We start from the raw sequence: 23579 nt of genomic DNA on the forward strand, positions 1-23579 counted from the left end.
TCCAGGCAACTGTTAAAGTGAAAGCTCAGCCAAAGGATTTATAAACACTTGAAACACTGGATTTATTTGCACAAAGGATGCTGGTCACCTTTAAAACCAGTAGAGGAAGTACTGCACCTCTTCAAATTATACTCTAAGTTGGACTGGAGCAGGAGAGGAAAGAGAAGTAAGTAGAATTATTCAACCTTTTTTTGTTACAAAGATTTATGAAGCAAACCTCTCACATAGACTGTTAATTTTTTTAAATTTAGATTTTATATATATATATTTTTTGTATTTGGACCTTGAATTGAGACACTGTGTTTGATATTAGACTTTAATATTAAATCAGTTTCTGCGTCTGGCATCTTGCTTATTTAGTCTATTTATTTATAATGAGCTCACATTTCGCTGCTCATCAGTGTCCTTCTGATGCAGTCTGACAGCAGCAAATTCATGTTGTTCAATTTTCTGCAGCACAGTGATGAAAAACTTAAGATACATGACAAAATACTGTAATTGTAAAATAACTATAAAGGTATAAATAGTTTAGAAAATATCAAAGACAATAAGTAAGATAAGGGCTAATGACCCTATAATTGTAAGATAACAGAGATCATCATGAAAAAAAATCATAATGATGTCTGTAATTACTGTATATTTGATGCTAACTACTTCAGTAATACAAACAGTTAATGATAAAGGTTGATGTGGGTGTATTTTGATTTGAATGTGGCTCAGTGCTAGAGAAATGCAGAGGATGCTGCCGGTAGAGGAGCTCATCGCTGGCCCCATGGTGGCTGATAGAGCGTCAGAAGTCACTGCTGTCCTGCTACTTCTGCTGCTGTTGCTGTTGCTTTTCACCACCTGGAGACAAAGAAAACAGTCACACATACCAGGTAGGCACTAATATATATATATATATTTATATATATATATATATATATATATATATATATATATATATATATATAAATATATATATATATAAATAAATGGTAAATGGCCTGTATTTGTATAGCGCTTTACTCAGTCCCTAAGGACCCCAAAGCGCTTTACACTACATTCAGTCATTCACCCATTCACACACACATTCACACACTGGCAATGGCAAGCTACATTGTAGCCACAGCTGCCCTGGGGCGCACTGACAGAGTGCGCCCCAGGGAGCCTTTAATTAATATGGTATATAAATACTTATAGTTAGTACAGTAATTACAGTAATTACACTCTAAATACACTTCAAATTACAATTAAAAAATCTTTACCTTATTTATCAAATCCTATTATTCATCCTAAATATCTCTCTATAAGGAACATATTATTCCATTATATCAACATTATATCAATATGAGTGTGTGTGTATACTATATATATATATATATATATACAGTGGGGCAAAAAAGTATTTAGTCAGCCACCGATTGTGCAAGTTCCCCCACTTAAACTGATGACAGAGGTCAGTAATTTGCACCAGAGGTACACTTCAACTGTGAGAGACAGAATGTGAAAAAAAATCCATGAATTCACATGGTAGGATTTGTAAAGAATTTATTCGTAAATTAGGGTGGAAAATAAGTATTTGGTCACCTCAAACAAGGAAAATCTCTGGCTCTCACAGACCTGTAACGTCTTCTGTAAGAAGCTTTTCTGTCCCCCACTCGTTACCTGTATGAATGGCACCTGACATACAAGACCACTGATAATCTCCCTCGATCTGGGGCTCCACGCAAGATCTCATCCCGTGGGGTCAAAATGATCATGAGAACGGTGAGCAAAGATCCCAGAACCACACGGGGGGACCTGGTGAATGACCTGCAGAGAGCTGGGACCAAAGTAACAAAGGTCACCATCAGTAACACACTACAACGGCAGGGAATCAAATCCCGCAGTGCCAGACGTGTTCCGCTGCTGAAGCCAGTGCATGTCCAGGCCCGTCTGAAGTTTGCCAGAGAGCACATGGATGATACAGCAGCTATAAATACTAACTATAAATATGTAACTATAAATATATAAATGTACTAACTATAAATACTTATAGTTAGTACAGTAATTACAGTAATTACACTCTAAATACACTTCAAATTGCAATTAAAAAATCTTTACCTTATTTATCAAATCCTATTATTCATCCTAAATAACTATATATATATATATATATATATATATATATATATACATACACATAGAGTTATATATACTATATACTATAAGTATTTATATACCATATTAATTAAAGGCTCCAAAGTGTCTTTTTATATCATTTAGCCATCCACTGCGAAGGAATCAGATACAGAGTAAAGTCAGCAAGCATCTAATGACAAAGAAAGGGAAACCCTCATATACACAGAAGGTCTGCATCAATGACAAAACAAGGTTTACTCAACCATCACAGAGCGTGTTCCTTGTCTATTAAAACTATCACAAACAGTCTCTGTTTTGCAGCTCCAGGTGCAAATTCCTGTATACTGATGAAAATGGTTCATGCAGAAGTCAAATAACAGTTACACACAGAACAAAGAGTGCCGTCCTTACTTGCCACTCTCCTATACACTAAGATCAGAGCCTGGCAGCTATCCCAAAAAAAAATACACTATCTTTCTCAAATTAAACTCAACAGACAAGGTTCTTGCTAATTTGCAGTAGAAGTGGGAGTCTACTATCATAACCTATTTCTCTCTGTCAGGCCCTTCCTTCTTAGCAGGACTCGGTCCCATTCTCTCCTACAGCAGGTTCATCTGGTCTGGGATTGGAACAGCATGTAACTACTACAACAACAAATATGGGAGCATTGTGCGGGTGTGGATAAACGGAGAGGAGACCCTGATTTTGAGCAGGCAAGTGGGTTGTTTTTTTTGTTTTTGTTTTTTAGAGTAAACCGAACTTGTTTTACAGTAAATTTTCAGATAAAGGTAAAGCCTGGTTTCTTCTGCAGGTCCTCTGAAGTGTACCACGTTTTGAGGAGTGCCCACTACACCTCCAGATTTGGGAGCAAAAAAGGACTCGAGTGCATCGGCATGTACGGAAATGGTATCATTTTCAACAGTGATGTCCTGCTTTGGAAAAAAGTGAGAACATATTTTTCTAAAGGTGAGCGATTACCACACACTGACAGCACATACTGTGGTTAGACTATTGCTTTCTTGAACTGTGGAGCTACTGAATGTTACTGTGCAGCTCTGACTGGACCCGGCCTGCAGAGGACCGTAGGAATCTGTGTGAGCTCCACAGCCAAACACCTGGACAACTTACAGGATATGACTGACCCCTCTGGACATGTGGATACTCTCAGTCTCCTGAGAGCCATCATTTTGGACATCTCCAACAGGCTGTTCCTAGGAGTGCCGTTAAATGGTCAATTGCATGTTTACTGCACATAGATTCCTAAAACCGCATACTATCTGCAAGAAATTGTGACGCATGAGCTCTGGCGCTGCATCTATTGATTTTTTGTTGTTGTTGTTGTTGTTCTTTTTAATAATTCAGAGAAAGAATTCTTGATGAAAATTGGCAACTACTTTGAGACCTGGCAGACAGTTCTAATAAAACCAGATATATTCTTCAAGGTTGGATGGCTGTACAACAAGCATAAGAGAGCAGCGTAAGACACCTCATCTCACAGTAAGTCAGTATTGTGGTTTGCGATTTCTTCAACCTAATGTTTGTGTTGCTTTTTGTGCCAACAGACAGGAGCTGCAAGATGCGATAGAGAGCCTGCTTGAAGTTAAGAAAAAGATGATTCATGAAGCCGAGAAACTGGACGACGAGCTCGACTTTGCAACAGAGCTCATCTTTGCCCAGGTCGGTCTCTTTGGAGGGATTTTTGTCGTCCCCCCAATTGTCTTTTCTTATTCCCGTCTGTTGTGTTTAACAGAACTACGGAGAGCTATCAGCAGATAATGTCAGGCAGTGTGTGCTAGAGATGGTAATCGCAGCCCCCGACACACTTTCCATCAGCCTCTTCTTCATGCTGATGCTGCTGAAACAGAGCCCGGACATAGAGCTGCAGCTAGTGGAGGAGATGAACACCGTCTTGAGTTAGTGCAGCTTTACAGTGTTTCCAATATTCCATATTCACAGTTTCACTCTGGTGAGTAGAAGTATTCTGACACATCTTTCATTTTCAGATGAAAAAGACGTGGAAAATATCGATTACCAAAGTCTGAAAGTGATGGAGAGCTTCATCAACGAGTCTTTGAGGTTTCATCCTGTGGTCGATTTCACAATGAGGAAAGCTCTGGAGGACAACGACATCGCAGGTACAAAAATCAAGAAAGGCACCAACATCATTCTCAACATTGGCCTCATGCACAAAACCGAATTCTTCCCCAAGCCTAAAGAGTTCAACCTCACGAACTTTGAAAAAACGGTAAGTGAGCAGAGTGTAGTTCAGCAATAAATGTTTAATGGTTTAAACTAAAAAAAAAAAACATGCACACACACACACACACACACATCTGAGTCTTTGCTTTCTCTCTTTGGCAGGTACCCAATCGTTACTTCCAGCCCTTTGGCTGCGGGCCTCGTTCCTGTGTGGGCAAACACATCGCCATGGTGATGATGAAGGCCATCCTGGTCACTCTCCTGTCTCGGTACACTGTGTGTCCTCGTCAAGGCTGCACGTTCAACAGCATCAAGCAGACCAACAACCTGTCACAGCAGCCAGTGAACGACGAGCACATCCTGGCCATGCGCTTCATCCCACGAATGACATAACCCCACAATATCAAGCTGCGAAACATAACGGCGCTTTTTACACTTCAGATGAAAACATCTTGAAATGGGTTTAAAGGCCTTAATGAAGTCCTGTACTAGGAAATACTCACAGTAAATTTGTATTAACAGCACATGTACTCCAAATTAAACTTTACTAATCTTTAACAAAGTACACTTGTTAAGTATAGATTTCTGATTAATGTTTTGACAGTGTACACAGCTCATACATTTAATAAAGATGCATTTACAATGATTGAAATAACTGAAGAAAAAAATCACATGCAGAGGAGCAATGGTTCTGTATTTACATTAGTTTTATTTGTATTATGTTTTCAGTTTGATATCAGTTTCTTCTCATCTCATTTAGCATCTGTTGTTTTGTAAGTGGGTCACCCAAACATTACATTACTACAGGAGCTGCTCAGCTACAGAATCTCACGCTATGAACCTTTCTCAAAATTTCTCAAACTACAGTAAACTGTTGCAATGGTGGCACAGTGATTGGTCCTGAGTTCAACTCCACCACCTGGCTTGGGCATGATCTCTCCGGGTACTCAGTGTAGTCTCATTTTTGGCTGTGTTGACAAATTTGGTCAAATTAACTTGAGACTTTTTACTCTGTGGTTTTGTAATTACCCAACATTATGCCTGATTTTTAAAAAAGGTTTTTTAGTTTATATAACTAAAAATAAAGCTATAGAAAAAGTACATTATGGCTAAGAACAATAACCCTTTTCATGAATGATTTACCGTAAATAAAATCTGCATTTACTTTGCCTTTGTGGGTATTTCTATGTTATATAATCAGTGTAGAAATATGCTATAATGCTGTATATACTTCAGCTTCACCATGCAAACAACTTCACATAAAAAAGCTCATTTTAAATATTCATTTTCATTATTGTGCAGAATCAGTAGTTCATATAAATTTTCGTATTATTACTTCCTGTTTCACACCCAATACATGTGTTAATAAGCATAAACTCCATGAGAGCCTCAATTTATTAAATAACCAATGAGTCAAAGTCAAAGGGTCATTTTCACATGTTGAATTTATTCATAAGTTAACTGAATGTAATGACAGGCACTCCAAGAAACAAGGATGTTTTTTTTCCTCTGTACCACAGGCACAAATCAAACATGCCGTACTGGCATTAAAACATAAGGCGTAGGGTTAAAACTGAGTATTAGAGACACTGTTAGCATCACACTGTGCTTCAAACCAGCACACAGGCATAGAAGAAACGCAGAAAGCAAACTTTCCCTTCAGGCTGAATTACTTAAAACAAGCCAAAACATGTCAAAGAAACATACAGGTGTAATCTGGCACAGACCAGTCAAACAGCACATGAAGAACAATGGTTCCCTTTCTTTCAGTGAAATGCATGTAAACATTTTGTAAGAATATAAACGCATAAATATGTTCTTTTAATACTGCAGTCATACAAAAATATAACAACCCTTAACATCCACCTAATGAGAAACATGAGTGCTTAAATAATCAGTCCATACCGTCCAAGACAGACCGCTCACTGTACGTGTCAGAAAGAAAAAAGGGGAAGTTCACGTCAGCCGCGAGCAGGCCAACTGGATATTTTACAAATATTTACAACACTTTAAATTTCATGAATATGCCAAACATGACCGATCAAATGCTTCAATTTCTTATTAACCTCCACGTGGAGTCGTTGTCAGTATCGTCCTGTGCTTTTTCAATAAAGGAGCAAAAGAGCTGCAAATAAAATGAACTAGTGCAAATATACTGTGCGCTCATCCATTCAAGAGACTAAATCAAAATCAGAGGACAAGCTGCTGATTCTTGGAAAATAATCAAACACTGCACTTCTGTTTAGCATCTCATGAGACAAGTCTGTAAAAAGTGAACAAGAGAGCATCTTTCTTCAGTTTTATTTGCATTTCAGCCTGCTGTTATTATGGTGAAAGTAAAAAAAAAATTAAAAGTGTAGCAATTCTGTAAATCCGAGGTTCAGTTGTAAGCAGGAAAAGGTGGTTGGGCTGGTTTTACCATGAGATTTATCGCTAGATCATGATTAGATCAAGTAGAAATAATCTCCATTAAGCGTCTTTAAATATTAAAGCTAGCATGCTTTACATTTACTGGGCATTAGCCATCACAGCTCAATAGGGCTAATATGTTAAAGGTGTAGAATGTATATAGTGGTGCTGCTAATTTTGAAACCGCAACGTTTGCATTTTATCAGCCACCGTGCTGGTCTTTTGGAGAGAGAAGCAATCAATCAGCCTCAAGGGGCCATTTTTGGTTAGTGCTGCATATTTAGCAACCATGCTTGGCTAACGAACTAATAGAAAGTGGCTTAGTGATGACATGATCCTTCAGTTTCTCTGCCGTGGCCGTCATGTAATCCTTCTGATTTGTCTGTGGTTATTCATACACTGAAGTTGCTACACTATCTTTTCTTCAATGCATCTGTTGTAAATGTGAAAGTGGAAGAGGGACAAGTGACTGTGGACTTACTCGCTCCACTGTTATGATTGTTGTAGCCTAGAAAATGTATTTCAGATCACAAAAAATATATATCTTCTCTCTGGTGTACAGGAAAAAGAAACAACTGAGAACTTCATTATTTTACACTTTGAGAATTTTCTGTTATACAAAGCATACCATCAGAATTTAACCAGGAAGAAGGCTTCAATTGTTTAGTGATTATGGAGCTCTTTCACGACTAAAAGGCAATAATGAAACACCCACAGATGATTAAACACCATCATTTGACCCTGAGCTTTTAACCTGCCATGTCTTTCAATGAGTTATAGTTCTGCCAAATAAATAAAACCAAATCTTACTAAATAACTTTGCGTGAAATTCATAAAGACCGCAAAATAAAGATCAAAAGCCACAACAGCAGGTTTCTCCTTTTCTGTTCAGCACTTCAGCTCTGTGTACCTTCCTCTTCAGTGAGGGTCTAGTGGGTTTAGTTCCTCAGTGGTTTCAGTGGTGGTGAGTGGTGCTGCAGCTCTGAGTCTCAGAGGCTCTGTAAAGCTCTCTGGCAGTGGTAGATCAGGCAGTCGGGCAGGTCGGGCACCGGCGACCGCAGCCAGACAGCCAGCCAGCCGGCATTCACCCGGCAATGCATCAGACACGGCAGATCCTGAAGGAGACGGCAAGCTACGATTCCTTCCATGCCTGAGCAGAAAACAATGAAGGTTACTCAGCAAAAAGTATAGGACACATTAATATCTATGTCTCCTTTTCTATATGCAATTTTAAAATCTTCTTCTTCTTCCCCTTTGTAATGCTGTTTATTGGTACCGCCGTGTTATTTAATGATGTTCATGCTGCATACAAGCGAAAGTTAAAGTTGTAAGTTTTCTTCATAAACTCCTAAGTACACCTCATTAGAGGCATATTTGACGTATAGTCAAGCTGCATTATCTCATCTTTTTAATTAATGTAGTTTTTTAAAACAGTTATTCCTAATGTTAAGAATAAATAAACAGTAGTTACCACAGATGAGTTGGTGAATATTCTAACACACACATGTTGATGTGAATGCTGCTTTTATATGCATTAAGCATAAAATGATACTCTCAGTTTGAACAGCTTGAATACGAGCAGGAAACAAATGTTCATTCACCTATAACTTCCACAACATGAAGCTGGAGCTTCTTCTTCAGAGCATTCAGAGTGGCTGTGAGAGGTTCTTGGTTGTCATTTATCAACGTCAGATTCTGCTTTGTGTCGTGAGAGAAGGAAAGCCACATCGTCCCATATTCCTCTGTGGACACCACAAAAGGCCTGCAGGAAACTTGGATTAATTTTATGTCACTTAAATGCTGCACTTCAAATACGAGCACTACATATCTCACCTGATGAAGCTGGTTAAAGGGACTTTATATGAAAACTGCAATGACTGAGACGTCCCAGCAGGCAGCTGGTAAGATACCGTCCCGACCACCTCGACGTGAACCGCAGGCCTCTTCACAGTTAGAGAATACTGGCCCACTGCTACACTGTAGCTTGTCACCTCCCCCGCTGGACTATCACATAGGCAGGATACCTAAAAATAAACAATACAACGAAGCAACCTCATTATAAAAGACTAATGGACACCAAACGACTCTATTGATAATTTTCTACTGAATAATTTACCTCAAGTTCTTCAGAGTCGACCTGAAGCAGCATCTGTTGTATGGCAGACTCGGAGGAGTTCATAATAAAAACAACTAATATTAATGAATCTTCCTTCTGCACATGACAGGCTGAGAGATTCAGGCTTTGGTTGGCACACAAGGGAGCGATTTCTGAGTGTGAAAGGCCAGAAAGCTCTGCAGGAAGATAAGAATCCAGACACACTTCTGTTAGTCTGCCTGGGTCGTTATGTGGACCAGGACCAGCAGCTACCACACAGTTATCCCTGCGGAGAGCAGGGTTACATCCCTTTGTGTCAGATTCAGTTAACTCTGCCTCTGCGTGACAGGTGCCATTAGCAGTAGTGAGGCTCTGAGAGAGCTGAGATGTCTGTTCGGCCAGCTCTGAGGCGTTGTTGGAGTCTAGTAGGTTGTTACACAGCAGGTTATCTACAGCACTGGGAGGAGAGATGAGGGAGCTGGATATTTGCTCGTTTGCGATAAAGGACGAGCCCAGACCTTGACCTTTGGCTTTTCTTCGGAATCGCTGTGGCATCGGCTCAGATTTTCCCATCTGTTAGAAGCAAAAACACATATATGTAGGAAAAATGTTCAGAATCAGCAATGCAAATAGCTGCACAAATAGCTCCACGTTAAGCACTTTCACTTATAGCAGGGGTTTTAAATGAGAATTGGCCCTGCAAGGTCTCCAATGGACTTTGAAACGTGTTCAAGACATACCTATGCAAGTTTAAATGAAAGTTTAAATGAAAGAACTACTAGAACTTTTTATGCATTTATCATGTAATTTCAAAGATCTGGCCCACTTAAGATCAAAGTGCGCTGCATGTGGTCTATGATGTAAAATGAGTTTGACATCCTTAAATTAATAGCATTAGTAGATCCTACCACCCGAGAAAATGTTCAGCCAATCATTGAATATGTTCTAAAAAGCAACACCTTTTGTCTCATCTTAGACTCACCGAGTAGCTAAATGGGCCTCACAAAAATGTAAGAAATGTTTGGTTCATCATCATTAATTTTGATAATAAAAACAGACGAGTGTTCATCCGGTCCTCTTTGTTGCCCTCTATGTTGAAATTGCCAAAAATGTAAAAATAGATTAACACATATTTTATTCAGGGCTACCTTCAGGGATGAAGTGCGATCATAAAGTTCCACAACTCTGGCCATAAATATCAAAAACCGTCACTGATTTAAATGCTCCTTAAAGATCATCTCCTTTGGCAACACTCCAATGTTTTCAGTGTGGCTGCTATTTTTGAATCAGAGGAACTCCTGTTCTACCCCACTGCCCTTGTGGGTGATGCATGCTTTATCTCCTCCTCATTTCAAAATGATGACCCTTCAAAAGAATGAATGAATTAAAGGCAGGCAAATCTGGTGAGTTGGGTGATAAGCACAGACTGAGTTGTCGAGGCCAAAAAAAAATATTCATTTTAATTGTATGTTAAATGTGCTGTCAGTAGGCACATTATGACATGTACAAGTGATGAGCTTGTTTACAGCATAACTGACTCCGGTGACAGTTTAAACTCTGACCTGATGCCCTAAAACTCCTGTGGCTAAAGTGTTTTCGGTGATCCTCCACATAAAAATCAGAACAGTCTGAACCATAAGCTGATGCTTGCTCTTTGCACATATGGTATATGGACTGATAACCTCACCAGAGACACAGAGCTTTGGGAAGCCAGGCCAACAAACAGCGAAGAAGCCAGCTGCTGTTTCTCTTGTTCAGGCTCTGGGGTCGGTGTCTGAGTTGGAGTTTGGCTGTGCAAACTGTCGCCTTCGCCCTGCCGGCCGGGAGACTGAATGGGACTGGGAACCTCAACCTGTGCAGCTTCCTCTACAGGTTCTCTCTGGACCAGATAGCCCTCCCTTCCCCACACCCTCTTTATGCCATCCAGCTTCAAAGCTGAAGAGCTGAAACACAAACAGCAAGTCTTCAGTGTGAATTCAACACTAAAACTAGGAACTTGATTACACCAACAAATGCATGCATGTGGTGTCCACATACCCTCCTTTGTGTGAGAGGTCAGCGCTATCCCCTGACAGACCCGAGCTCATGGACAACAGTGTAGGAGACTGTCTGTCAGTGACGCTGCAGGAGGACATGCTGATAGGCAGAGAAAGGCCATAGGGCTCCAGGCTCAAGGCTGAGATAGACAACAAAGTCAGAACAAATCCAAACAAGATGCCGAATGTGCTGCCAAGATATTTATCTACATTTTACCTTTTGACTGATCTAATTCCTCCTGCCGTTGGTGGGGAGGTTTGTATGGAGCAGCGCCGGCAGCCAACGCCTCTGACACAAATCTGTCAAGAAATGACAGCGAGGAATCCACCTAAAAACAATCAAACAGTCACGCAAAATTGCCGCAGGACTGAAGACGTTGCGCCTGAGTGCTCTGTGTGCTTTGCTCAGCTACACAAAAACATATAATTACTAATTTATGTGTTTAAAATAAAATTCTTGGCCAAAAGAAGAGAGATTGGTTTTCTTGCTCTCTAAATGAATGAAAGTGAGTCCGATACTGAATGAAGTTCTCTGGAGAGCTCCGCCCTTCAGACTTCTCCAGACATGTTACAGGTTTGATTACTCATAAAATGAATAATGTGATTACGGTAAAGGCTGTCATCAATCTAATCAATTTTGCACCCTGAGGGGTGTTTCCATAAAGTGTTTGCAGGTTTTCACAACCGTCAACTAACCTGCTTTTACTGTGAAAAGAGCTACAGAGTTAATATTTAAATGTTATTAATGTGGCCGGGTTCTCTGCTCACTGCAAACAAGTTAAACACGTTACCTCCAGAGTCTCTGGTTTGGCACCTCGTGGCAACACCCTGGCTCTTAGTTCAGGGTCTTGGCTGAGGTACTGCAACTCATGCGCCCTTTGTCTCAGCACTGTATCCAAGGAGCTGCTGTATGTCTCAGAAACCTCCTGAGTTACAGAAGCATCAGCACCACCTTTGCAGAGTTTGGTCATGGCCATGAGGACCCAGCTCTTGGTTTCACTGCTGCTGTTTTTCATGTCCAAAAGTTTGGCTAGCAGGCTCAGGACTTCAGCAGGTTCAAGATCCTCCCTCAAATGAGAGTATTCCCCAAGCACCTGGGAATTACAGAGAGTAAGTAAAGGTTTAGCATATGTAGCCCTGGCTGTATAAGTAGCTCATTATTTAAATTTGTTCATTAATATTGATAGTTAATTGCAAATGTTTAATGTGTTCAAGAATGTATACAAATGCCTGCAAAGTATGTGATGTGTGTCAGTTAAATGCACAACCTTTTTAAATTCAAATTCAAATTCAAATTCAAATTTTATTTGTCACGTACACAGTCATACACAGTACGATATGTAGTGAAATGCTTGGACAACTGCTCGTGACCTAAAGAAAACAAAAAAGGAAAGGCTATGAATAAGATAGGAAATAAATATGAAAAATTAAAAAGGGTAAATTTAACTAGGAAGGAATAAAATATAAATTAAGGTTAAAAATGAAATAACTGTACAACACAAATTAGAATGAAGGGTAAATTTAACTGGGAAGAATAAGATAAAATATATAAATTAAAGTTGAAAATAAAATAACTGTACAACAAAATACACAATACACAATATAGAACTATATAAGAATGTATGAAGAAATCTAAATATAAATAAATATATACACAATAACAGCAGCTGTACAAGTATTAACTGGAAATGAAGAATATAGTGACCAGTGTTGTGCAAAAACAATGTCCAGAAAGTCCAGTTTATTTGTATTTTGAGGTTTATGTCATTATTTTTGATATGGTATTGATATGTACTACAGCTCCAGTGAACCCTGAAGTAGTCTCAGGTAGAGGGGTGGGAGTAAGTGGGGAGCCGTGTGCACTCTGCAGGAAGCGAGAGAGACGAGAGCTGAACAGTGTCGAGTGAACGCAGAGTTCATAGAAGGGCGACAGACGCATTTTCGGGTTGACGGATAGTTAACTGGAGTCGAGAACTGTTGTACCCTACTGTGAGGTAAATGTGAATTTTGTCTGACACTTGAACCCAATGTTATTGTGTAAAACAGGCTAACTGCTAACCGCGACTAGCCGCTAGCGTAGCCTAGCATATTCGCTAAGCTCTTGTTCTGCTCTGTTTTTATTTATTAAGCTAATGCTAAGATTGAATGTTAACGCGTGTGAACTGGCATTTAGCGGGGTTGTGTGATTCAGTAGGAGGAGACGGACGTCTTGCTGGCGTGTCAGAGAGGCCCCTTCTGCTGGTGTGCTGAAGTTATGTGTTCACGTGGGAGCACGTGGAAAGGACGACTGTGAGTGCTGCTGCCATGGCCTGCTGGTAGCCGTGACCCAGTTTCCCCGCTATCCCCTTGAACTGCCTGGAGGTGTGAGTACTGTTGTTTGCACGTGCTTTTATTTTTACTGCTTGGCAACAAGTGAAGCGACCATATTGTTTTAGGTCCCAACGCACCCGAGCCACGACTCAGGCCTGCAACGAGGGGTTTGCTAGCAGAAAGACTGTAGCACTTGAGGTGTGTGTGTGTTTGGTGAGAGCGCGTGAGGGCCCACAATATTATTTGATTATTTTGTTTCTGTTGAGGTAGATACCTTACCATTGTTTAACAAACTTTATTGATTTTACTTATTTCCTTTGTGTTGTTAATTCAGCATTCACTAAAGTGGAGTTAACTTTATAATTGACCTGCTTGTGTGTGATTTATTTCCATATAGTGTAGTTTTATTGCATATTTAATACCATAAGCATTAAAAAGGGAGTATCAATAGGAAAGTAACAACAGGAACCCAGGGCCCCTCTCAATAGAACGTGGGACGGGTGTTACACATAAATATTAATGAAGTTCTGTAGAACGCTTTTAGTTGCAACAAAGGAAAGCTGTAAACTTGTTGTCTCTCTCTTTTAAACTAGTGTCACCTTCTGTAGTGATACCCAAAGCAAGTAGTTTCTCCACCTATTTCTAAAGAACAGTTCCTGGTTATGATCCTGTTTTCATACAGCACTGTGCAAAAGTCTTGAGCCAGCACTCATTTTTTTATATTTTGCTTCCAAGGAGCAACTCTTTTAAAATGGTCTTGAGGAATACTTCTTCAAGCTTTGTGAAGGTTTTCTAAAGTTTTTCTTTGGATATTGGCTGCTTTGTCCCCAATTTCAGTCCAATCTCAGTCCTGAGCCACTTAATATGGACATATGAATTATTCAAGCACTTAATTCAAGGGACGAACTAGTGTTTTACCTACACATACAATAGACAATTTTGCAAAGAACCAGTATCAATCTGTATCTTTAAGTATTTTGTTAGTGGTCACAGTGGAAGGGTGGTTATTAAGCCATTCTTAAGGAAGGGAAACTGCTACCCCTTTTTACAGGTGTGGTGTGATCAGGAGAGAGGAATAATAGTGGGTGTCTAGGCCACCTGTTTAATACACTGGAGGCTGGTTTAGTGTTGCGGTTCAACTAGTTTGGTTATTTTTTGAGTCCTTTTAAAAATGTAATTCTTTATAAATTCAGTAGTCAAAAGATCAAAGTTACCACATAATCCACTTTAATGTGAGGCAACATTTGTGCTCCTTCATTAGCTGATCTCTTTGGGTTTCCCGACTCTTGGGTCAGGAAAAAGCAAACACATCTGCACTTGTTCTTGTTGGTTACTGCCTCTATATTTCAAGCTAACACATTAACCTGGCTGTGTTGTTTTTTTGTTTTTGTTTTTTGTCACAGGCTTCAGTTCCTGTGAGCTGACTAACATGTTCTCGACCAGACTCAGATATGACTAAGCGTTCAGCTTCTGGATCCTGAAACCTGTGCAGAATTTGTACATTCATATTTTTTCACAGCACTGATTTTATTTTTCCTCCAGTTATTTTTCGGAACATTAATTTACAAACCGGATTGCAAAAAAGTTGGGACACTAAACAAATTGTGAATAAAAACTGAATGCAATGATGTGGAGATGGCAAATGGCAATATTTTATTCAGAATAGAACGTAGATGACAGATGAAAAGTTTAATCCGAGAAAATGTATCATTTCAAAGGAAAAATATGTTGATTCAAAATTACACTGTGTCAACAAATCCCAAAAAAGTTGGGACAAGTAGCAATAAGTAAAAAGTAAAGTTGAGCATAACGAAGAGGTGGAAGACCAATTAACACTAATTAGGTTAATTGGCATGATTGGGTATAAAAAGAGCTTCTCAGAGTGGCAGTGTCTCTCAGAAGCCAAGATGGGTAGAGGATCACCAATTCCCACAATGTTGTGCAGAAAGATAGTGGAGCAATATCAGAAAGGTGTTACCCAGCGAAAAATTGCAAAGACTTTGCAGTTATCATCATCAACTGTGCATAACATCATCCGGAACAATCTCTGTGCGTAAGGGTCAAGGGCATAAACCCATACTGGATGCCCGTGATCTCCGGGCCCTTAAACGACACTGCACCACAAACAGGAATGCTACTGTAAAGGAAATCACAGAATGGGCTCAGGAATGCTTCCAGAAACCATTGTCAGTGAACACAAGCCATCCGCCGTTGCCAGATGAAATGCTACAGTGCAAAGAAGAAGCCATTTCTAAGCAAGATCCACAAGCTCAGGCGTTTTCACTGGGCCAGGAATCATTTAAAATGGAGTGTGGCAAAATGGAAGACTGTTCTGTGGTCAGACGAGTCACGATTCGAAGTTCTTTTTGGAAATGTGGGACGCCATGTCATCCGGACCAGAGGACAAGGACAACCCAAGTTGTTATCAATGCTCAGTTCAGAAGCCTGCATCTCTGATGGTATGGGGTTGCATGAGTGCGTGTGGCATGGGCAGCTTGCATGTCTGGAAAGGCACCATCAATGCAGAAAAATATATTCAGATTCTAGAACAACATATGCTCCCATCCAGACGTCATCTCTTTCAGGGAAGACCCTGCATTTTTCAAGAAGGTTATGCCAGACCACATTCTGCATCAATCACAACATCATGGCTGCGTAGGAGAAGGATCCAGGTACTGAAATGGCACATCTGCAGTCCAGATCTTTCACCTATAGAGAATATTTGGCGCATCATAAAGAGGAAGGTGCGACAAAGAAGGCCCAAGACGATTGAACAGTTAGAGGCCTGTATTAGACAAGAATGGGAGAGCATTCCTATTTCTAAACTTGAGAAACTGGTCTCCTCGGTCCCCAGACGTCTGTTGAGTGTTGTAAGAAGAAGGGGAGATGCCACACAGTGGTGAAAATGGCCTTGTCCCAACTTTTTTGGGATTTGTTGAAACCATGACATTTTGAATCACCATATTTTTTTCCCTTAAAATGATACATTTTCTCAGTTTCAACATTTGTTCCGTGATTTATGTTCTATTCTGAATAAAATATTGCCATTTGCCATCTCCACATCATTGCATTCAGTTTTTATTCACAATTTGTTTAGTGTCCCAACTTTTTTGGAATCCGCTTTGTAAAATAATTTTGTATTTCAAGCACTTTAATATTTAACTGTATGACGTAAACCGAGCAGTAACTGCATGTACTGTTCTTTTGCTTCTCGCTCTTATTACATAATAATATAAAAGTCTATTAATGATCCACATCGTGAGAGCATCACTCACCCAGCTGATGACTTGGAGGAAGCGCTGTGGCAGTTTGCCAGGCTCTCCCCGCAGCAGAGGAATGTACGAATTCACAGCAAAAAGCCTCAACTTCCTGTCTTCCTCCACACTGTCAAAGCCTGCGTATTTAGAGAGAAATTCATCATCCATCGCTCACAATTAAAATTTCAATCAATCAGCATCATATCAGTGAGCAAGAAAATCACAGCAGAATCATTTGAACGTGTGGGTTTCTCACCCTCAGACAGCAGTTTGAGAAAACTGTTAGGGATGTCAGGCTGCATCATGTCTCCACCAAGAGAAAACACAGTGTTCATCGTTTCTATGAACCATTCGTTATCTGGTGCATATGTACAGTGGTTTATAGGAAAATACAAGAAATTTAACAAAGTATAAAAGATACACTTTGGGCAACAGGTTGAGGTAAACCCCAGACAGGTTGAAAATCTATCAAGGAGAAAATTGCAGTGAATTTGTACTAACTCAGCATCATAAATAACATTATATTTAAAAATATTTTGTTAATTTGTTTACTTTCTGTCACGTGATCTCAACCTCCAATTGTTGATAGTTATGATGTTTTAGCGCAATATTAACTCAAAAAAGTATCAAGGGTTTCCAATAAAAAGAAACTTGAATGTTAATGTTTTCTCTAAATTCATCATATTATTGCTAGGAAGTATAAATTTACATCAGGATTTTTCAAAACCTTTTTTGTGCAGTTTCATCATGCATTCACTGTGGGTGAAGAACACTGAGTCCCCACCACATGTCCATTTGTGAAATGTCCTAGCTACTAAATATTCTACAGTGAATTGTTAGAGGTTTTATCACAAAGGGAAGTGATTGGGATCATGAGAAATTCAGCCACAAAGTTGTACACCTCGTAAAATCCACAAAGCAGGGTCAGCGGATGCTGAGGCACATAGTGCACGGAGGTCACCGACTTTCTGCAGGCTCAATCACTACGACCTGATGGAGGAGTCTGGGTTTAACGGTTGGATCATGGGCCCATAGTTCCAGTGAAAGTAAATGGTTCTTATTTATTTTTTCAACTCTAAGTGTGCATTCAACATGCTTTACACAACTTGCCTCATTCACACAAGCTCTCTTTATCTCTAACATTCACACACACTCATACTTACAGATTCATTAATTATAATACATTGTTATCATAGTTGGCATGCGGACTGGAGCAGACGGGGGATCAAACCACCACCAATTAGTGCTCTACCACCTGAACTACAGTCTCATGCTTTAGCATACCAGGACATTTTAGACAATTTGACTCTCCCAACCTTCTGTGAACAATTTGGCCATGGCAACTCCTTCCAACATGACTGCATACCAGTGCACAAAGTAAGGTCCATAAAGACATGGATGACTGGAAGAACGTGACTGGCCTGCACAGAGTGCTGACTACAATCCAACAGAACGCCTTTAGGACGAATTGGAGGGGAGACTGCGAGCCAGGCCTCTGTCAATGTCTGACTTCACAAATGCAATTCTGGAAGAGTGGTTAAAAATTCCCATAAACAAGTTGTTACAACTGCAAAGGGTGAACTGACATCACATTATTTCCTATGGATTAAACATGGGAAGTCACTGAAGCTCATATGCCCGTGAAGGAAGGTGACCAAATACTACTTGTGGCTAAAGGGTCGTTCTCCCATCTCTTCTTTACTTTTTAAAGTTTGATTTATGTGAAATCTAACCAGAAAAGCTGAAATGACAGCCTGTTGTGACTCAGCACAACAACATAAGTTTACAAAGAGTTACTTTGAATATGAGTTTCTATGACTGTGATTTCTTAGCCGCAGCATTTTACAGCTCCAGAGGGCCTCAGGAGTGATAATGAATGAACATTTAAGAAGATTACACTTTAAAGGATATTTTTCCGCCAGTTCTGCCACCTTCCCCACCAGGTCAATGGTAGTGTGATCATCTTCACTGATACACAGAAACTCCAGCATCTTCTCAACAATGACTGTAACATTCTGGCCATTAGTGATGCGAAAGAGCAACTCCAGCGTCTACAAGACAAAAAAAAAGAAGCCTGGTAATGCTAAAAACCTGCAACCTTACAACCTCACACGTTCAGACTACATCACTGTGAGCCTCACCTCACGCTTAATAATGAGGTCAGGGTGATCAAGACACTCTATGATGGTCATCTGATGCTGCAAGGCCAGTTTAGGATCCTGCTGGACAACGTAGGTGAGGGCCTTCAGGCCTGCAGTATCATAGAGAAAGTGTTTTTGTTAGATTTTCAACAAAGAGACATTATTTATGTACAGTCGTGTTTCTCTTTGTCTCTTACCTAGATATTTTAGATTTATCTTGGGGGACAAAACAAAGTTTCCAATGCACTTTGCAGCTTTTTCCAAAAGGTTGGACTTTGGATGAATTGTGTAAATACATTTTACACACTCGTATAAAATAGCTGGAAATAAAGAGAAACGTATATAAGTGGCTGACAGAAGAACTTAAATGGTTACAAAAAGCATACTGATTAGAAATGCTGCATACCATAAGTGATGTTATGGTTCATCTCTGCTCTTTGTAAAGACTCATCAAGGACTTCATACATGACCTCACTTGTACTATGAAGAGAGAGAACATGCACAAAATCAGTGAAGAATCGGGTGATTTTAGTGAGATGTGAAGATGGGACAAATAATATCTACCTCTGATCATTTTTTCCAAGTAAGGAGAGTATTCTGAGCAGCTGAATTTGAAGCCATGGAGCAGGAACAGTGTGATAATTAAAATCCATGGGCAGCTTTCCTCCCACCACCTGCTTCAATATGGTGACAAAACTTGGCGTCAGGTCCTTGTAAGCTTCTGGGTTCTCCTGTATTAAAGCAAAAAATAAATAAATACATACATATGTACATTTCAACAGAGTACTGCAAATTATGAGGAAACCAGTAACTACCTGGATCATCTGCAGGTAGATGTGTAGTGAGGCTGTCATCACACCAGGATCTTTGTCACAAAGAGCTTTGCGAAACTTGTTGTGGATGTGCTGAACTTGATTTGGTGCTATTAGGTAGAACTTGTACAGCGCCAGGACTGCTTTCCTTCTAATGATTTCTCTGAAAGTTTGTTCCGACAAAAACGTATTAATAAAAATATTCAAGCTCAACGGCACAAAGAAATATTCAACCATGCATGCAGGTGATGAGCAGCGTTCATTACTTTGGGTGATTTAGTTTTTCCTCCACTAGAGGAAGGATTGCAGGGATCATATCTTTGGGGAACATCTGGCTGACAACAGTCAGAGCCATGCACACTTCAATAAGATTTGTACTCTGAAGATCCTGTGAACACAAAACACGACAATCAAATATCCTAAATTCCCTTTTGGGCATCGTATGATGAATGTTGTGTAAGCCCACGCCCACCTTTAACACAGTGTTTACCAGGAGGAGCAGAAGCTCGTGACTTTCATTCAGAAATAAGGACACAGCGAGGTAACCTGAAAAACCACAAATAAACATATTTGTGACCAAAGCAGTCTAGCTTTTTCATATTTAACACTGATGTTGTAAATAAATCCATATTCTGCAACACTCTCAACACTCTGAAGCTTTTAAAGTACCACCTTGTGTCTTTTTGTTGTATAAATCTTTATTGTTAAATCCTCAAAAATGACAGTATTATCCTTTAAATTAAGAAAAGAGGAGGGAGTAAGGCCACGTAAGGACGCGCACTGGAACATAAATGTAAAATGATTCATGAGACCAGGTGCGGTGGGGTTTTTTATTCCTTCGTGGTATTCTTTTACATGTCGTTTTGTGTGCCAAGGATTTAGAGGAAGATCAGCAGCTTTCAACAACCAGCTGGAGCCCACCTCCTATCAGTACATTCTGTTCAGCTGACTCTCTCGTCTCATCAACACCCTTCTCTTCTTCCCAAGTAATCAAACATGAGTTATGAAACTAGACATATGTCAGAATTTGCCACAAAGGACGAAGCTTTTATTGTTCCATGCAATATTCTCCTCGTTGTCCTAACAGGTTTATGCAACCTGCCTCATCATCAGCTGCTCCTCCTGGCCTTGTGTGTAGATCATAAGAACAAATGGGCCCTGACACACGAGACTCTGAGGAATGAGTTATTTATTAAACCTACCGACTCTCTTTTCCAGAACAGTGCCTTGCTGAGCCAGTTTAATGGCATGAATATAGCTGAAGGAAGCCTCGTAGCCCAACATTTCACAGTAGATCGATCGCACCATGAGCTCCTTCATCTGCCTCTGAATCAGATTATGACAAAAGGAAGAAGTAAACACATTGGTAACTTCGTGTCTCGGTGGAATTTTAATGTATATGATTTCTTGTGCAAGACAGCAGAGAAAAACCAGGAAAGATTTACCATGGTGGTGTTGGGAGAGGACACTTGTTCTTTGATCGCCAAAAGCTCATGCTGAATAAGTTTTTCTTCCTCCTATAGAACAGGAGACAATGGGAAGTAAGATGAAATACATTGGTGGTTTACCGAGTCATGCTTATTTCAAGGTAATGAGAAGTTTACAGCGAGCCAGTGATGCAAAGAAACACAAGTTTAAATGTATTTCAGACTGTGAGACGTCAAGGTTTATTCCTATAGAGTATTCCTACTGAACATGAGAATTATTTGAATTATGTCATAATGTTTTCGGCCTTGGCGATACCTTATAGAGCAGGGGTCTAAACTTAAATGAGCGTGGGCCACTGTTGGCACTGTCATCTCACTGGGGCCACTTCAGTGTTCATGTAGTACAAAATCCCCCACAAAAAATAGAAAACACCCACAAATATTTCCAAAAATGTAGTGCGGGGGTTTTTTTTGCAAATAAACAAATTGGTACTCTCTTTCCTGCCAGACACGTGGCAACACTTCTGCTAGAATTTTCCTACTAATTTCCTACTAAAATCCTAAGAAGCTCTATTTTCTCAAAAGCTTGATTTTATGAGTAATTCACTTTGAAACAAGGGGAAATACTGGCATCAGTGGGCGAAACAGATGGCACTGTACTGTTAGAGACTTAAGAGTCTTCTGAATATTTCTTCACAGTCAAATGAATTGATAGGACTTTGAAGATATGCAATAATGGGGTGGTGGTCATTGTTACTCATGTAATCAACCCTTCAAGTAGGACGGAAACTCTTTTGGGATATTAAGATATCTTCTTAATTCAGAAAAATGGGGAAATGTTTGCTTGGAATTTCCAAGATGGTGTGAAAAGTTAATTTTGGCTGCTCCCTTTTCATAAGGAGTCTCCACAGCAAGTAGTTTTGCATGCTTAATTTGGCAGAGGTTTTACGGTGGATACTCTTCCTGAAACAACCTCAAAGGGGATTTGTATCTGTGCTCGGAAATGAACCAGCAAGCTTTTGCTTGCCAAAAGGTAACTGGAATATACAGACACACCATTTAACACCAAAGAAATGCAGTAAGAATTTCAGGTATGCAGGTTTAACAATACAAGGTTTATACAAACTGGCCACTTTATTAGTTACACCTAGCTCATACTAGTGACTAGTCACTCTCTTAATTCATGATGTGAAACTCCGATCCTACAAATACCAAAGGTGTTCTTTTGGACTAACATCTGTTGACTGTGGAGGTCATTTGAGTACAGTGACTCATTGTCATGTTCAAGAAACCGGTTTGAGATGATTTGAGTTTTGTGACATGGCGTGTTATTCAGGTTATGGAGTTTAATTGATGCTCAGTTTGCACTGGGGTGCCCAACATGTGCCAAGAAAATATCTCTCACACCATTACACCAGCAGCAGCAGCAGCCTGAACCACTGACACAAAGTAGGATGGCTCCAAGATGTTTATGCCAAGTTCAGACCCAACCATCCAAATGTTCCAATAGAAAATGTGAAACTAGGCAATATTTTTCTAATCTTTCATTGTCCAATATTTGGTGACGCCATCCAAATTGTAGCCTCAGTTTCCTGTTCTTTTTTTCCCCTTTTATTAATCAGTTCCTCCAGTCAGTTTCCTGTTCTTAGCTGACAGGAGTGGCACCTGCTATGGTCTTCTGCAGCTATAGCACATCTGCTTCACAGTTAAGTGTGTTGTGCATTCAGAATTTAAACATTCAGGCTTGCTCTTCTGTGTTTTCTCTTTTTTGGGCAATGTTCTCTATAAACTCTAGAGAAAATCCAAGCAGAGGAGCAATCTGACAGACTGAAATACTCAGACCAGCCTGTCTGACACTAAGAACCATGCCATGATCACCTAAATCACGGATGGTCAAGTTTGAACTTCAGCGGGTTCGCATGTCTAAATGCATGGAACTGCTGCAACGAAATTAGAGATTTGTGTTAAAAAGCAGTTGAACAGGTGTGCCTTATAAAGTGGCAAGTGAGTGAATACTGCTGACTACTTGTCCTGTATGCATTGAGTGCTTTCTGCCACAGAGACTAGACGTGATAAATACCAGGATCCTGTCCAAAAAACATTTACCAAAACCTCGGAAATCCCAGAAGACGAACTTCTCCAATTTGTCTGAGTTTACGAAAATGAACATGAACGCACCAGTGAGGATAAATGCGTGAAGTAGCACTGCTATAATTTGTTCTGCCACATGATATTAACATGGCAAAAACAACACAACGCCTGTAAACCAGCCTCTAACTTAGTACAGTAATGTAAGGCATCCAGTAAGTAGGTTAAACGTAAAGACATGCCTATAATGAGTTAGCACAGGCAGCTTAGCTTAGCAACCTTAGACGGTATCGTCAACTTATCTTGTTTTTAGTTCATTTCAAAGGGCAAACTCACATGTTTAGACGTTAGCTCAGTGATTCCTCTGATGAGGTTTCCTAGCTTTGAAGTAGAGGACAGTTTTGCAGACCCAGGGTGAGAGTCTAAAGAGAGGAGGCTCGGCAGAGCTGTCAGCGTCTTCTCCACAACATCGCTCATTTTGGCAGCTAAAAGCGGGCTAAGCAGCTGGCTTCTCTCTTATAAAACACACTTATTAAATCGCTAAACATCACAATAAGAGTCTCTTACATACACACATTAAATGTTACTAGTTAAACATTTAAAACGACTACAAGAGTTACAACACTGGCTCTTCTGTCGGCCATTGTTTTGAATCGGCAAGGCTTTTTGATGATGTCACTTCCGCTTGATTTGAAATTTTAT

The 23579-nt window shown here is 39.9% G+C and overlaps 2 protein-coding genes across 2 annotated transcripts; one reads left to right on the top strand and one right to left on the bottom strand.

Annotated features, from left to right (window-relative positions):
* The first annotated feature begins 60 nt into the window (after positions 1-60).
* LOC112431276 (aromatase-like) lies at positions 61-5471 on the top strand. Its single transcript, XM_024799835.2, has 10 exons — positions 61-166; positions 721-878; positions 2666-2816; positions 2915-3069; positions 3157-3333; positions 3466-3580; positions 3666-3780; positions 3854-4016; positions 4107-4348; positions 4465-5471. The coding sequence occupies exons 2-10, from the start codon at positions 731-733 to the stop codon at positions 4693-4695; spliced, it is 1497 nt and encodes a 498-aa protein (XP_024655603.2). The 5' UTR covers positions 61-166; positions 721-730; the 3' UTR covers positions 4696-5471.
* Positions 5472-5729: 258 nt separating this feature from the next.
* Positions 5730-23532, bottom strand: ap4e1 (adaptor related protein complex 4 subunit epsilon 1). Its single transcript, XM_076885846.1, has 21 exons — positions 23214-23532; positions 20808-20879; positions 20565-20688; positions 19835-19908; positions 19629-19750; positions 19366-19525; positions 19115-19281; positions 18957-19030; positions 18748-18870; positions 18551-18660; positions 18317-18460; positions 16666-16774; positions 16428-16546; positions 11634-11936; positions 11060-11171; positions 10844-10982; positions 10494-10749; positions 8828-9379; positions 8545-8735; positions 8313-8473; positions 5730-7861 (listed from the first exon to the last, which is right to left on the bottom strand). The coding sequence occupies exons 1-21, from the start codon at positions 23352-23354 to the stop codon at positions 7701-7703; spliced, it is 3414 nt and encodes a 1137-aa protein (XP_076741961.1). The 5' UTR covers positions 23355-23532; the 3' UTR covers positions 5730-7700.
* Positions 23533-23579: the final 47 nt, after the last annotated feature.

The sequence above is a fragment of the Maylandia zebra genome, linkage group LG7 (genome assembly GCF_041146795.1).
Source record: "Maylandia zebra isolate NMK-2024a linkage group LG7, Mzebra_GT3a, whole genome shotgun sequence".
In the NCBI taxonomy this organism is placed as follows: domain Eukaryota; kingdom Metazoa; phylum Chordata; class Actinopteri; order Cichliformes; family Cichlidae; genus Maylandia; species Maylandia zebra.